The sequence below is a fragment of the Anoplopoma fimbria genome, chromosome 24 (genome assembly GCF_027596085.1).
Source record: "Anoplopoma fimbria isolate UVic2021 breed Golden Eagle Sablefish chromosome 24, Afim_UVic_2022, whole genome shotgun sequence".
NCBI lineage: Eukaryota > Metazoa > Chordata > Actinopteri > Perciformes > Anoplopomatidae > Anoplopoma > Anoplopoma fimbria.
This window is the reverse complement of record NC_072472.1, coordinates 17,467,737-17,485,673: the sequence shown is the minus strand read 5'-3', so window position 1 is coordinate 17,485,673 and position 17,937 is coordinate 17,467,737. Positions and strand designations below refer to the sequence as shown.

General features: G+C 38.5%; 1 protein-coding gene across 1 annotated transcript in view; it reads left to right on the top strand.

Moving 5' to 3' along the window:
* The first annotated feature begins 15,750 nt into the window (after positions 1-15,750).
* Positions 15,751-17,937, top strand: part of nlgn2b (neuroligin 2b) — a 30,387-nt gene continuing 28,200 nt past the window's right edge. The window contains exon 1 of the mRNA XM_054625379.1: positions 15,751-16,267. Within this exon, the coding sequence (XP_054481354.1) occupies positions 15,751-16,267 (517 nt within the window). The remainder of the gene's footprint in view (positions 16,268-17,937) is intronic.

Sequence of the window (17,937 nt, the reverse complement as noted above, 5' to 3'; positions counted from 1 at the left end):
GCTGAACTCTTTTGGCTAGAAAAATAAGCCAGTCGGCTTCTGCCCCCCAGGAACAGATGAGCAGTGTGTAGCTGTAGGGCCAGCTGCATGACTTGTAGATATATTTGTTATTACCAATTATTATGATTCTCTCTAGTCAAACATAGTGCACCTGCTAATTCCTACACTTACAGCATATGATTTCTTTAACTTCCCATTTGTGATTGATCCTCCATTTAAAAATCTGAAAAGGCTTCCCCTATGGTGTGCATCTAGATTCCCAATTAACAGCGACAGCTCCTTCCTTATCCAGACTGTACAATGTCCCCACGTACATTAGGTTATAAGGGCCTTTATTATGGCTATAGACAAACTATAAAAATAATAATTGATTTGCCCTGTGTATCCATTGATTTATGCCAGAGTGTATTAACACATGATCTACAGTATGTGTTGCATCTCAAATAGTATTGTAGATCCCCCTGCCTTATTTAAGCCATCATCACTTGCATATTTTCAGACATTGTATATGTGAAGCACAATCTATGGTGATGCATTCCTAAGGATGTAAAGGAAAGTCAATTGCAAAAAGGGACCTTGGTCAGGAACATCTGCAAAACCCTTGATTACAGTACCTTTAGGGAGGTTTTATTATTTATTTATTTTTCATCCAATGTCAACAACTTAAACATTTTTAATTTTTCTACTATACAAGCAAATAGCAAATACAGAAGGCTATGGTTAAGGATAGAAAAAAACTGTGGTTAAAGCAAAGATACTATGGTTAAAAAACAGCAAGGGTTAGGCAACAAAATCACTTAAAGTTGTAATCCTTAAGATTTCAGACTTGGTTGATTTGTCTTCACCCATGGTTACCATGGTAACAGCAAGTGCAGTTTAATGCTTCATTGAATGGCTATTGCAGGAAAGTGCCGACAATGAACACTTTAAAAATGGGGTTTGATTTCATAAAAATCTTAAAGATTATTACTTTATGGTTAGGGAAGAATATGGAGCTGAAAATGAACGTTTGCCTTTTTATTAACTCAAGAGGAAGGTTTGGTTAGGCAACTCAAACTTTTAGTTAACATTAAGGAAGGACTGCACCCCTGAATAAGAAAAATGCAAATGTTAATCCTTAATTTCCCTTGGTTTTTCAAAAGTGCATCAAAATATCAGACTAAAACCACTTTTCCTTTTTTTAAACAAACAACGGCAAGAAAAGAGAAACCAATGAAACAAAAACTTTTTGGTATTGGATCCCCTGACTATATTGGGTTAGTGACTGCATTTACACAAATAGAGCTTCCCTCGTTTATTTTCGGAGAAAATGGCTGGTTTATTGCCAAAGAGGAGAAACACTGCAGGTTTTCCCAGCCTTTCTGAAAACATTTTAATTATTAATTTGTTTGGATACTCAGAACACATCTGCACTACAGTGTACTACTACAGCAGTTACGGAGTTGTGTTTTAGCAGCAGGGAAGGACACAAACTAGACCCAACAAAAGGACACAAACTAAACAATGAAACACTAAGAATGAAATCATGAAAAGTGAGATGGTGATGTAATTGTAAAACAAAAAATTCCCATATTCCGTCTTAATTCTTTCAACTGAGTGGAGCTATAGTCATTGTACCTCTTAACTTGATCACACACAATATATTTTATATTGGAAAATTAAACATTTAACCTAATCAAAATATGTCAGTCGCACAGACTTTACAAAGAAAGATTTCATAGTCCGATCTACTTTGTGATAAACTCAATTTTCTAGTGTGGAGTTTTCTCTAAGAAAGGACTGGTCAATACTGACGACACACGTCACATCACTATTACTGACAAATACTTCAATAGTCTGATGATACTTGGGTAAGTTATATAAGTGTTAAAGATTGTCAGGTGGCCTTGTGAGAAGACACAATTTTATTTTTAGAACTTTCAAAATAACTTAAAGCTCTGAAAAAAGTCATCCGTCTACATCAGTGGAAAACATAACGTGCAAATTCCTTCATGATCTACAAAGTGTCCAACCCCAGAAATAGATGTTATTATATGAATGGGCTATTCGTTTGGGTCATCATTTTTCTTATAATAACATTATATTTGAACTAAAGCATATAGACCAGGCTTTTGTTCAATATTATAAATTATACAATATAAAATATGTGACCTTCCACAAGTTGTACATCTGGACTTCTGTTCAGTTTCATAAAAGGGATCATCTCTGATGTTAAGTCATCATTATTCAGTATATCTGGTATGCAGTGCTCTAGAGCACAAACCTACCTTGCATTATGAAAAGCTTTGTTGATAATGGTTTGAATGGGATTATGATTATAGGAGCCAAGGTGATGGCTGCTATAAATTTACTGTTAACAAGGTGATGATTCTCAAATGGCAAATAGTTTGTTTGTGTGGGTTGGGCAATAATTACAAATGATTGTTTATGGTTCATTTCAGTGAAATTGTAGATGGAATGAAAATGTTTTGCAAAAATGTTTTTTCCAAATGATTATATCAAGCAAAATGAAATGCATTTGAAATGGTAATTCAGGGTTAAAGTTGTGTAGTAGCGTAACAACGCTAGCCGTCTCAGAGGACTGTGTGTGATATTGGTGCTCCAACTCACATTTGTCGCTGTTCAACGAATGGCCGGACAAGTTCAAAACCCTAAATATTGCAAATAATGCTGCGCAACTTCCAGTCCTAAATGAAGAACATAAATTAGATTGAATATGTTAAGTAGATCAGTCACTTAAAACAAAGTCTAACCCATGTTCTTGCGTCAACTAAAATAGGCTTTAACTTTGAAAAGCTATTACCAAGTACACATAGAATAGGTAAAACAAATTTCTCCACAATAGACTTCAATCATTTTGATTTAAAGAAATATTCATACCATAGCTCAGCCTCACATTTTTCTCAACTCAAATTATAATTCCCTTAGTTTTACTTGTCCAGGTATCTCCCCTTCATTCCCACCTGTCATTGTCCATGAACCTTAACAGATACATCCAAAGGTGCGCTGCAGTCTTTTTGTCTCATTACATCTGCATATCACTCTTTGTCACTAATATAACTCCATGTTCCCGCCTTTCTGTTGCAACTCGTGCCACTTCATCTTAAATTTCACACCACTTCTCCAGCACAGCCCTTATCTGCCCACACTGGTGCAGTATCCAGACTCTAACTGCTCTTCCCTATTCCCACCACCACCACCACCACCCCTGACTGTACACTCCTGGAATAAATGATTATTATTGTGTAAATGTCATGTGTGTAGTGTTTAAGTATCAGCCATGTGTGCTTTTTCCAGCCTAGGTTTTCTTTGTGCTCACATGATCTGATGTAAGAAAGAAGCAGGTGTGTCTGACATGTCTCACTCTGCCACTCGCTCTCAGGATGCTCCTTAAAGCAAATTGCACCGTCCACAGAGGGTCGGGGATAACAGGTAACGAAATACCTAATTTGCAGTACATTTAACTAAATGTAAATGGATACTTGTGATTTATTTATGCAAAATCTGACATAAAACAATCCCCTCCCCCCAAAAATATTTTGGGAACATAACTGGCTGGAGTTAGTACATGATAGGAACAATGCAAGTGCCTGCTTGTTTCTCTGACAACAGAGGTTGCAGTAATAGTTCAATTCAGCACACACACAGTTCAAGTGATTTAAAAAATGGGGGCTTTTATAACCACTCACCTTTTTGTCATCCCTGTAAACAATTACCAAATATTTTAAATCCCCCATTTTGTTCCTTCATACACGTGAACGCATTTAAGAAACGGAAAATTAGGAGCTGAAATCAGAGTATTTAAACCAGGTTACTCTTACAGTACTCCTGTTGACATGGACAGACAAGTGTTAATATGACAACTGCAACAATTTGATTAATGTCTTAATTAGTATACAGGGCTATTAGTGCAGACATAAATGCACACATTATAATGTGGGGCTGTCGTTTTCACCTAATATCAATGTGGATGATGAATCGGCTGAAAAAAAAGCATCATTATGTAACACACAGCTGGCAGGAGATGTTTAATTAGCTTTGACACTTTGCATTCAAAGTTATATTTTTACTGATTTATTAATTATATAACCTGATAGTTTCTCTACTCTACAAAACTTAAAAAACAACTGCATTGAATCCAATAAATTCCTGCAGTAAATTAGAAAATATTTCATATATTAGAAAAAAATGTACAATAACATACTGTACTTGTTCAGATAAGTCAAGATTATTGCCTCCTAGAAACAGATCTTTTCTTTCCCAGCTGTGGCTTGTAAAACCCCAGCAAACAGCCAAGCGACTTCTCTTTTGACACCACTGAAATTGAATTGCTTTGAAATGAGTTGCGAGGGAAACTTGATGGCAGAATGCCTGTTTGAAAATTATGTACAGTGCAATAAAAAAAGTATTGAGACAGTGACATGTTTCAATTTGACTCCAGCACTTTTGATGTGAAATGAAACAATGGCTGTCAGCGCTGATTTGAAGCTTCAGGGACGGGTTTGCTCGTAGCTCAGTTCCATACATAACTTCCCAATTGTAGAACAATTCAGCCGGACGTTGATCCCAAACATAGAGACAAGACAAGCAAAGACTTTTGGGGGCCAAACATCTGTCATAACTCAGTAGATGAAAGCAGCCAAAACAAGCAAGATGTCAGGGTGGCTGTGGAAGTGTCATTTTATAATTTATTATTTACTACATTATGTTTCGCTTTCATATCATTGTTCCTGTGCAGCAGGAATGAGGTCATTGATGGAAAAGCCTTAAATATTGTGTTTAAAGTCCTTTGTATATGCTGTAAGTATGTATCATCTTCACAAACTATCAGTGTGGTACAGTTTTAAGAAAGGGGATTACAGGATGATGAGCTGTAACTTGACATTCAGCAAACCACTTAACCACGCATATCACCCTTACTGCCTGCACCTGCCTCTGTTTCAGCCATGACAGCTTCTTCCTTTATTTCTCCCGCCATTGGTCTCTACTCTCTACTCCCCCTTGCCTTTTTTTTTTAATCCTTTTTTATCCATCCTCTTCTCCTTCTCCTTTGACCTCTCACTCTTTTCATACACCCTCACAACTGCACACGTTCACCTCCTCTTTGTGTGCTCACAAACCTTCTTCACTACTGCTGTGAGTGGGTTGAACTTAGAGCTACCAAAGTTGTAATAAAGCAGGAGTTGCATAGGAACCAGCTTGTGGCAACAGACAGAAGTTGTTGAATGAACCTTAACCATAAAAAACAACTTGAGCAAATGAAATATAAATATACAACTCTGTTAAATCTTTTGGAAAGCACAGATTTGATTCGACACCATCCATCCAGAGAACAACCATTTTTGAAAAAATAAATACAGACAATATGTTGAAGTAAAGTTGACGATGTTGAAATAAAGCTATGAAATATTGTAATTATATTACTGAATAATTTCAGCTAATATGAATTTGGCAACCCTGGACTCGACAGTTGACTATAATGTTACCTTGTCAAGTTCTTAAATACATTTGATTCTTAGTGCACCTAGTGGCATATATTTAAAATGTACAGTGCAGGCCTTTTCTCAACAATGAGTTTGGACTATTTCTCCCCAAGGCATTATTATTATATTATTATTATATTAGTGATTTGTAAAATAGCCTATCCCTAGAGCTTTTATGGCGTTTTCTTTCACCAACTCACCGCAAAACCTATCAAGACGTTCTCCACATAAAGGGAGAGGGATTTGCTTGTCAGTTGGACGTGGCTGTCACAGCTGGTAATGAATTAGTCAGACTTGCACATTGCCAGCGAAAATGTTCATAACACATCCACATGAAGAACATGAGACACACATTGACAGTGTAATACTCGGGTGCCCTCAGACAAATGACATACCTTTGAAAACGAACAGAGTATTTTTACTTAATGCACCAGTGTAGCTCCTTCAAACTAGAGGCTAAAGCATGATGTAAACTCGTGTGATATTGCGCGGCGCTGGCTCGCAATGATCACATTTAAAAGAAGGCTAAACCGTCTGGCCCGTGGCTACATTCAGACTTTTGGGTTTCCTGTCAGCCGGGGATCCTCAGGCTCTGTTCACTCTTTCTCACTCTTGAGTCGAGGATAAAGCTGATTGCAGTTTTGCTATGGGGGGTTAGCGTTGAACGTGCCTGCCTGAGGAACCTAAGCTAGTTAATTCAATGTTATCCAGTAAATCTCCTTTCAAATTGCGCGCCTCTAGACATGCTTTTATGTTTTGTTTTCATCTCTGCAACCACCTTTTCTGTTTCCTCTATTTTATTTTTCCTAGATTTAAGTAAAAGATTATCATGAGCATCATTATTCACATTTTTTACATGTAACAGCATATCAGTCAGACTGGGCGATCAAGTCAACATGGCTAAGCTGCCCTCTCTGTTTAACTTAGTGGGCCATTCTATTCTTAAATTAGCTTTAAGCTCGAGGCAAAGCAGCTGTCAGACTGCTCCCTCAAACTGTGTGTATCGCCCACAGACACCTATACACACGCTAACGCAGCTAGCGTTTCACCTAGATCATCGCTAATTAGTGTGTCACCAGATTGTGCACACTACTCGGCTTCAGTGTGACGCATTCTCCCACTCGTAACGACCAAAAACACTTAAGAAAGCAGATAAATAAAAAGGAGCAGCCCCCTAGAGGCAGCCATGTTCATATATACCGTATTTTTAAGAGTGTCTGGCCAGTCGCCTTCGAGATATCTTGCTCTGTTTGTGTGCTGGTGAAGAGAGTTGTAAGATAAAAGGGGTTTCCATGTGATCTACAGGTGTTAACTAGAGAGAACAGTGGTGACTAACAGCAACATATTGATTTTCTGGTCCAGCAGTGACAGAGAGCCTTTTGTCTAACGTCTCCTATCTGCTCCTACTGCCTGCTGCTTTATGATCCCTGCTGCTGCTTTGATGATCTACATCGATGCTTCACTAAGGCCCCTTTAATTTACTTCTACTTGATAATTTGGGAAATTAATTTGTAATCCTAATTTGTGTTTTTCGTGTTGTTAATTATTGGGGTGAATCCAAGAAGCAGTGTAGTGAAGGAATATAATGGCAGTTCATTTTGTTTTAAATTGTTCTTGTTGAGGCCTCTGCTGCTCAGTCAGGAGACAGGATCTGTCCAGAATCCCTTTACCCCTTTTGAATGAGATATCTGCAGTAATTTCCTGGGTTAATTGGAGTCATAATAAGTGTTAAGGGATATTTCCTTGTGGATATTCCCACATTTTTCTGGCTGCAGTGTGATGAGGATGGGAAAGCAGTTGCAAATGGAGCGGACATGTTATCTGATTGAGCTGCTCTTTGAGTCTGAATGCCTTATTGTAAATATAATAACTTGTTGGATGAAGCTCACTGCCCCCATCAGCACAAACAACAAAGTGGCTCTCCACAATGATAGGGTTGCCATGAATTTATAACCTAAAAGGTTGATTTCCTCGGACAGATTAATGCCTTTAAGCAGTACACAACCATTGAATAACTGGTTTATAACTCTCCATAATAACACTCTATAATGTAGTAGTCAGCAGATATAAGTGTTTGTTAGTATATTCATTAAAAACTATGAGTCCTGCTGCTGACTCCCATAAGTGGAGGCTGCTGTATTAGATAATAAATTAAAATGACTGACAAATACTTATGACAAATTCTCAATAATAAACACATGAACATGTCCAAATATCTGTTCTATCAGATTCCTTTTGATACTCAATTGCTGATCGAACGGAAATGTTGGCCTGGTGGTTGTTCAAAATGAAAGGTCAGGGGGTCATGTGATCATTAGAAATCATCGTCTGGGGACAATTTATGTATTTCAAATTTGATGGCGGCCTGGCAAGTACTCCCTGATAAATCTTTCTTACTAAAATATGGCCAGGCAATAATTTGAATTAACTCAATTTTCTGTTCACGTGGTGAAAATAGAGGTATTACAATGTGCACAAAAAGGTTATTTTTGGTCAAAAAACTGCTGGCTACAAAAGCTGCCTTTTAGTTTTGACATTCCTGGTTACTGTGACATAAATAAACACTTTATTATGGGACTGAACTGACTGCAGATGTCTCCGGACTTCAGATGGCTAACTTGCTCTGGCCTTTTCAGTCTGTTCCGACCTGGTGACTAGCTAACATTAGCTAGCCAACTGTCAGATTGACTTATGCCACACCAACAGCAGGAGCAGATCAGTGTGTGCACACTTTTACTCTATCTCTGCTGAAGCTGACTGACTGTCAAAGTGGAGGCCAATGCTCTTTAAAGTTGAAGCATCTGGAACTGACAGTCAATGACTGTATTAAATAATTTCTGTAAAAGCATAACACTGACAGCCTCGCAGATGTCGCAGGTACTATTCTTGCTCAACTGTCTTGCACATTAAGTCCTAAAAATATAAAAATATATATAAATCTCAATCATGTTTTTACATTTTTTTGGTTAAAATCATGAATGAACCATACTTGACGTTGTTTTTCCTTTTTTGGCTACATTTAGCCCAAAGTGAATGACCACATCCAAACTGAATGACAAACATCTTAAGTCTCAGACACTACCTGATTTTTACCAAAAGACTGTAAGCCAAAACAGTAATTCTTTAAAGTTTGTTTGCAACAAAGAACAAAAAAACAAATACATATTTGTCTCGTGATGGGTATAGTCTCCCAGGGTTATCACTGGGTAAGGCTAAAATTCAATCAAAAATCAACCAGCCTACTTAATTTGTTACAGACATTCTCATCAGCTACATGAAAATGCAGCTCTAATGACGCTGTTGAAGTCAGCTGTGATTTTTTTTTATCTCCACAACTTGAAAGAATACACCACCAAAATTAATTTGTATCTTCCCAGAAGGTTCAACAGTGATCCTATTGCAATAATCCTAATATGGTTTGAAGCACGATTGACATAAAGTCTGTCAAATCTCTGCCTATAACCCTCTGCAGCCCTCCCCTTGTCTTCGAAGGCTTCATTTTTCATTATGTGGTGTGTCATAAAGTTAAAAAATCTTTTAGGGGCTTTACTGTTTTCTTTAATTAAAAGCCACTTTTTAAATCAGTTGGGCAGTTAGTGACATTGTTTTTAAATTGTGACCTAGAATTAACCGAGGACTGAGTTATTTGAGTTGACCAGTTGGATCTCCAAGCAAATGCATCACACATGATCCGAATCAACGAGAATAGGCAGAAACTGCCCTCTCAGTGCTGAATATTAAATGAACTGACTTGCCCAATGCTGTAGGACTGTCAAAGCTTTCACCTCTGCCCTGTTGCCTCAGCGTCATCGGTGCATCATGTATTTGTTACAGATTACAAAGAAGAGGAACTGACTCTTCTAGTGGCAGCTTCTGAGTACCGACCAAATAAATTCTGAAATAATGCCGCACTCCAGGAGTGGCAGCCATGTTTTCCCTCATCTCCTATTCCTGCATCAGCCAGTCCATCATGGCATTCTGTACATTGGGCGGTTTCTGGGTTGCTTCAATGTCTAGTACGAAAAGAAGATGAGGCCCTTTGGCTGAGCGTACATATGCAGCCTGACAAGTCTAATCTTGTCTCTAGTTATCGTCTCAACTCATCAACAAAACGACATCTTGCCCAGTCCAGTCAAGATTTTAGAGAACATTGAGACCTCCATATAGCTATTTTACTGAAATCTGTTACACTCTTTAACACATGAAATGCACAACTGCAATCTATGCATTTAAGTAATAGCTTCTTATTTTGTACATGCCTCCCTTATTCCTATCCCCATGATAGCCTGTGTGAATTAAAATGTCAAACTTGATTTTTAACAGGATAAAAAGATTCTTCAGATTTCACTCTCATTGACCCAATAGTCTTGGCAGTATAGGGGCCCAGCGGTGCCTGAAAGGGAGGGGGGACTTTTATTTTATCCACCAGAAAATCGTTTTGTTTACTTCACAACAAATATTTTCACATTTTTGTAACGCCTATCACGATTAGTCTTTACTATTTATCTGTGAAACTATGCATAGAGAACAAATAAATTGAGATTTTACTTCTGATACTGCTGTTATCGAGCATGTTTGATGATATTGTGATAAGTATGTGTACACAAGAAAGGGGAGTGCAAACCAGAAGAAGTAGCCCTGGAGAACAGAAGTAAACTAAGTTATTTTAACGTAAGTGATTTTTCATCTTCTTTAAACTCTGTCTTTGTAACTTGTGCTGAATAGCAGCCACTGTGGCCAAAAGTGAAAATGGTAAATGAGTATCAGTACGTAAGTAGAGAACTGCAAAATGCTATCTTAAGCTTTCTACCACCAGCCAACATTAATTTTCTCAAGCTACTGGTCAAACTAAGGAAGGCTCGGGTAGCAAAACCCCTGAGTGTATTAAATTGCTCAAAGGTGTGTTTGACTGCTTATGAATTCAACTTTTAATTCACGAGAGGAAGAATATGATATTTCCTCTTTCAAAACGTACATAGTCTTGCTTTAACAAAACCTGCCTGAATTTTTTAACTATGTACTTAAAGCCTCAAAGCTTTTCAGATCACGTCACCGTTGGTAGAAAAGAAATCAAGTAGCTGAATATGCTACTGTAATGATCTGATTATTCCGTTTACGATGTGACAGGCTATGTTCCCACATCAGTTATTTCCCTCAGAATCACTAACAAAAGGGAAGGCACCTGAAGCAAACTACTACGTCTTGCAGATGCCTGTTCAGTGACAGAAACAATCGGAAGACGTTCACATAATTCATGCAAGGTATCACGGGCCTAGGAATAATGTGCATTTGCTTTCAAAGTCATTGGGTATAGGCTCTAAATGACACTATTAATGTCTCCTGCAAAAGGAAGTTATCGTTCCCATTAGATATCAATGTATAGAGACAATGGATGACTGCATCTAGACATTGTCGGTTGCAGGAGAATACAACAAACAACCATCAGAGCTTTGTTTGTTTTTTAGATTAAAGGGTCCCTTTTTGCTTCGCCTGTAGATAGCAGACGAGCAACTTTAGTCAAAAACTCAGCACTCTGTTTCTGGCTTGCTAAGCTGCTTGTCGACCACAGATGTTGACTAGCAGAGGAGAGCAGCTTGACAGCTGAAGTAATGCATGTAGTTTTAACAGTCAAAGTGGAAACAAAGCAATATAAAATCCCAAAGGCAAGCATTTTCTGCAACACCACCATTCCGCAAAAGTTTTCACAAACCACTCTGACCATTTCGTTTTTTAACATACCCATAAAGGTGTAGAACTGGCAGAGACATTACCTTCTCAAGCAGCCTCGGCTGACAGAGCTACCTGTTATATAACAACAGCTTAAAACAGCCTGGTGATTTGTGTGTCAATTTATCCCGTTTTATGCATGTAGATTCACGCTCAATGCAATTTCAGCTCACGGATGGTTGACATGAACAGATGTTAGAGATGTTCGGGTACTACCATTTGCAAGTCACGTGTGAGAGGTTGCTAACAGACCAATTTGTGCTTACCGTAGAGTCTCACATGAAACATCTGATGCCTCAGCGGATTTTAAGCATCTGTCTGTATGTCATTGTCGGTGCATGCAGGGATGCAAGCTTTTAAGAGAACAATCTGACAGGCTACTTGAACCTCACCTCTGCTATCTCAGTAAGTAAGGAAATACTTCTGTGTGCATCCCAAGGTCTTCTGGGTTTGTGCTATATGTTCAGACCCATTTACCAAAAGAATATGACAAGCACAGATGGTGGTAACTATAGAAATTGTGAGCAGTGAGTAGTGACAGCGGCTCTGTGTCACTTAATGCTTTTTGAAACCACAAGGTTCATACAGTGTTCTGTTCAGTGTATATTGTAGAAGTATTGATGTTCAGCCTGTGTCTGCCTTGTTTCCAATATTCCTCTTGAATTTAGCAGCTTACAATACATTCCTCTTACTAATTTGTAGCTGGTTGATCAATACCACTCTCATTTCTGTCAGTTGGGTATGATGCCACAGCGAGCAGACTGTTAAAGCATGAAGACTGTTAATAAGGAATAACAACAAGCACGGCTCAGTCCGGAGGTAGTCTTGTTAGTTTATTCTGTACTAAAACAGAAGTGTAAAACCTAATATTTGTGTTTTTGTGTAGAAATTATCTTTGTCCAGCGCTGGTTACCTGGCAACCTCATGGCAGTGTTTCTCATTTATCACCTAGACTGTGGTGGCCTGCCAAGGTCTATTTTGTCCTGCCACAGTTTCATAATGAACTGAAAATATTTGTATTCAGCGGTGGGCTGGCTGACACACTCGCAGTTCAGAATTGAATTGAATTGAATATGAGACTGACCAGTTTTGATTGGCAGCCGATCTATCGGTAAATCTCTACTTACTAGTAACTGATATTGTCAGATAAAAGAAGTAAAAAGTACAATATTTCCCTCTGAGATGTAGTGGACTAGAAGTATAAAGCTACATAAAATGGAAACACTTAATTAAAGTAACAACATTTTCTTCCGAGGGAGCATGTCCCTGGACCCCCTTTAGGGTCCAAGTCCATCCACTATTGTCTCATAAAAACCTGTGGAAAACACTGTCATGGGGATGACAAGCACAACCAAGAAACAGTCCACCTCCTCTAAAAACAAAACCTGTTGTATTAAAAGTAGACAAAGTTTGTATCTTTCGGACAGAGCCAGGCTAGCTGTTGCCTGTTTTTTTTGCTAAGCTTATTTGATCGTCTCCAGAATATAGCTTCATCATGTAACTCTTAGCAAGAAAGCGATTAAAATGATTTCCCAAAATGTCAAAGTTTAAATGTACTTGGCTTGCAAATAAGTCTAGTGGCTTCTCTAAACACGCAGTCTTACCTCCTCACAATGGGTCCATTACTTCAACGTGCAGAGACTCATGTACTGTATATAATTCACATTAATGTTTTTCTAAGTTGGATTTTAAACTTGACTATGTATGCACGCTAACTTTCTCGATGAAAATGAAGGGTGTCCTTACACCACTTAAGTCCTGCTCAGAATGTACTGTAGAGTTGTCATGAGATGGAGTCCCTCAGAGGGCTTTAATGAACAGAATATTTTCTCCACATAACTTGTTCCTCTTTTGTCCTTAATGAAGCAGAGTACCACTCACGTCACTAACTTCGAACATCCTGTAATGTTGCACGGCATCTTTCAGCTGTCATCCCTTGTGTCTGCTGGCTGGCAGCAGAGTTTGGGGGGGGGACTAGGTGGCATTCAACCAACAGTTAGCGCCACATAAAGCCTTTATCACACCTAAACGGCTCCGTCTCCCAGAGCCAGAGTGAGATAAGCACTGCCCATTCATCTGTAATGATGTGGAAGCAAGAACCAACTGAACTGAGTTGAGAGGGAAAGGCTAACTCTGACACAGTGGGGACGGCTAAAAAGGGTGCAGGGCCGATGGGGTTTGCCTTGTTCACTCCTCAAAATGATGTGTTTATTTATGTGGTTTTCTCTGTGGATTGAAGTTGATTTACAAGATGAGTGTTTGTAATTATCTGCAAGATGAAATGTGAAACAGGAGTCACATTACACCGTGGTCATTGAAAAAGTTTACCGTGGGACTACAAATTGCATTTTCCCACACCTCCAATGAAATGGAAGTTAGAGCTTCTGTGTAATGGGATGTATTTCCCAGTGAAACTGAATATTTGACACATGAGGGATTTAAATCAGCTGAGGACTGTTGGCTCCACATTCACCTCTCTCACCTGTTAGATCAGGAGCAGGACGAGGGAGAGATGAAAGGGACACTTTGCAGCTTTTCAATTGGCCGTGTGTCACTGCAGCGTGGGCAGTACATGCAGATGAACGGCACCCGGCCTCCCTCCATGCCACCAGCACCCTGAACTCCCTGCTCACCCAACTGCAAAAGCCTACCGGTTGTTTTGCGTCATCCGGGAGACTTTTGCTATCCCTTAAATTAATAAGAACGCTACATTTTTTGGGAGATGAAAACAAAGTTGTTGCACACTGATATCCAAACCCACATTTCTTCCTGTCTCTCTCATGTCACTCTGTAAGCTACTATGTACCACAAACGGGAAAGAGATGTTTAATATGATAATCGGATGTTTTTTTATGTAAACACAGGATGATTCATCAAATATTTAAAACCATTTTACAATAGAGAAAGGACAGGGACTTTGATGTAAGAATACACTGATACGGATTTTTGGTATATATTTTTTCATATAACAAGAGATTAAAGAACAATTAACCCAGGGACACAGGATTAAAATGGGAACATATGTTCTTCATTTCACTGGGCCTTTAACCCTGCTCATTGTTAGCTTATGTTCTCAAGTAATAATTGCTAAACCAACAAGTTAAAGTTCTTCCTTGTTGGACACATTCTGAAGTGTGTGTACACCTTTGAGATTTCGAGCCTGTATTTCCATTTTTTTCCACATTATTTCTGATAGCATCTTAAGGCAGATTTAAATGAAACCAATGTATTATTTGTAACTTGTTGTCTTTCCCATCTTACCAGGCTTCCTTTGGTTCTTTTCACAGTTTTCACCTCAGTGTGCCTGAATGATGTGATCACAAGTTTACAACTGTAAATACAGCATGTTAGCGCCCAAAAATGCATTAGGGCGGCATCACACAAGCTACTTTTGTAGATTCAATGTACATGGTTATTTGCAAATTCAGCGAGGATATGAATTTTGACAAAAGTTGAATATGTGAAACCTTTTTTTTGTTATCAGGAAAATGGTGATAAAATGGAGCCTATACATGTCACTAAACCTGTCTGTCAAGCTTGATAATACAGAGAAAAGAAAATATATGTAAATAGAATAAACAAACTACATGCACATGACTCTCTATGGTAGTTCTTGGTTAAGTAGCAATGAGCTAGCTGGCTAACAGGACAGTTGAAAAACCGGTACATTAACACAGTGGCAACAAATGAGCAATCTGGAAAGACACTAATGGATACAGTTAAAGCCATTGTGGTGAACATTGAAGAATGCAACATAATGGCATACTTACTGGTTTCATATTGAATGAAGATCTTTAATTCCTATTTTAGACACGTGCTGCATTACTACACTACACCTGTCGGCAGCAGTGATTGTTGCCCATTTTTTACTTAATTTCAAACTTGGTTCTGTGCATTAAGTCTGCATAGTTGACCTTATTGTAAATGCGTCACTGGTGATAGGGTACATCCAACGTGCTGTGTCAAGACGAACCACTTTAACATAAGTGCTATAATGCTCAATGATTTTTATTCAAATCAATTGTCTTCAGCACCACTAAATCGCATGACATGACAGATATACAACTATTGGTGTCTGTTGGGGTAGACACAATAGCAAACTTTAGCCTTAGGGTAATATAAATGTACTACATCTGCAGTCAAGTGTCATTATTCCTTCTCTTTTGATCTAACAGACACTTCATCTAAGGTAGAATCAGCATACCTATATTGTCCTCCAGTGCCTTTTAAAAAAGAAAACACTGACAGGGTTTAAAGAGCACAGTTATTCACACACTGACTCAAACCTGAAACCTGTCTGTGTCTTTCAGGTGTAATTGGCTTCCTGACTGCAGCTCTGGACCCTTCAAGATTTCCAAAGAGGAAGACGGATGAGACCACAGAGTCTACCTGAGAATGCTACCCGTCCCTCCGGCAGACCATGTCACCATAGGAGAACTGTTAACCTGTCCCCTTCCACAAACCTCTTTTTTCCTTTGTTATTTCCCATAACCCACTGAGTTTGTGACCCCTCTCTACACCCAGCTCAAGTCCTAGTGATATGACTAAAAGAGCCTTTATTTTGGACATGTTGTTTTTTCCTCTCAATGCTGCCAGCCACCAAGGCTATGGTGGGAAGCGTCATTATAATTCTCAGCAGATTGCTAATCACTGTCTGCTGTGGCTCTTGGGACTAGTGCTACACCTCACCCTCTCCTCATGTCAACGAGTTGACCTGAAACACCCCATAGTGTCCACTGGCTATGGAAAGATACGTGGTATCAGGAAGGACCTCAACAATGAGATCTTGGGCCCTGTGGAACAGTTCCTAGGTGTGCCGTATGCCACGGCACCAGTTGGCGAGCGCCGTTTCCAGCCTCCTGAAGCTCCAGGCTCCTGGCAAGAGATTCGCAATGCCACCCATTTTGCACCAGTGTGTCCCCAGAATGTCCACGGGGTTTTACCTGAGATCATGCTACCAGTGTGGTTCACCGACAACCTGGACGCTGCAGCGACCTATGTTCAGAACCAGAGTGAGGACTGCCTTTACCTCAACATCTATGTACCAACTGAAGACGGTGAGTGAGACAGAACTCTCATACTAGATAGAGGAAGAGATTAAGTTAGTCTTGGCCTGTTAAACTGTGCTTTTTAAGTGCGTCAGAAGAAGGTGAGTAAGAGTGAAATCCCAAGCCTTCCTGAAAAGATTAGTTTGTGTCACAACTGTTTCAGAGCAGCTTTTACTTTTCTAATCATTTAAAATTTTCAGCTATCTGATCAGTTATCCAGGATTATATTCATTGGAAAAAAGTGTCAACCAAAAGACACCCAGGAGATTACCAAATATATTCTCTGATAATCTCCCTGTCTTGTTTTAATGTCAATCTCAATTAGTTTATATTTCTTTATTACTATTGGTCTAATGGTTTTCTAGATGCACTTACTGCAGCATCATCAGATATGCAAACTTTCTTGTGCTAACACTCTGTTGAGCATTAGATAACACTTTACTTTTATTTCTCATATTTAATTAATTCTAGCATTTTATCAGTTATTTAAAATGCATGCACAACATCCTCTACTAACTAGCTGCCTTTTGTACCAATTAGCCATTGTAACATGCTATGTTTGTACATTCATTTGCTTAAACCATGCATGAACATTATATCTTCACAATACTAATTGTGTTAGCTTGCTAACATTAACCTTTTGCATGAGCAATGCAGAATGAGTTCCATGTGTTTTGACTGACTCAAAATAGTCAGCAGCTGATTAAGTAACTGACACCATTAACATTTTGTTACTTCAACGAGTACAATTATTCACTTACACAAGTCCCTACATTAGGGACGTTTTCAGAAAATTATGAAAGCACAATTTTCTTTTTTTCGTTATTCTATTTTTTCTTTTTTTGATCTGTCAAAGTGTACATTACTCTACTTTGTTTTAATACAGTCATAGTCGTATAGAGATTCCTACAGTAACCAGCTAGCATTACCAAAGCTAACACCACTACTGTGTTTAGGCTATGAAAACTAGTGTTTTTGTAGCAGCTAGGTTAAGAGAAAATATAGCAACTATAATAAATTGACAAAGACAACCTTTTTTCACATATTCAGTTTATTTCTTTTTTCTAAAATGTTCCAAAGGGTTATCACATCAGGCTAATTTATTTTTATATAGTCAGTGTTGTCTCTAATGCCCCTACATTAACTAGCTAGCATTACCCACGCTTACATAACTGTGACCCTCACCCTGCCAGTTGTAGGAAACCATTAGAGCAGGGTTTTTTTTAAATGTCAAACCATCAAAACCCAATTCACACTGGGCCTTAACTGGAAACGACTTTGTGCTTAAATGAACGTCCCTGAACATTTTTACTGCCAATTCTTTGCATCACCTTATATTATGAATTAATATTGCATTTTAATTTATCTTAATTTCCAAGCGATATACATTTTTTAAATCCCAACTTTGTTTTATGCATGTGTTATTGAAAACATGTACACATGTTTTTTCCTCTCAGTGAAACAAACAGAGTTAGCCTTTTACATAAGATTCAATGTTTAAATCGTCTACAATTACCATAACAATCCAAACCTTAAGGCTCCCTCATGTCGCTCAAATGTGTGTTGCAGATATAAATATTAAATAAAAAACTATAGAAGAAATTCTGCAAATTTACTTGGCGACCCTAATAATATCTTCTCCCAACCAGGTTTTGGGAAAAGACTGCATTAGCGAGTTG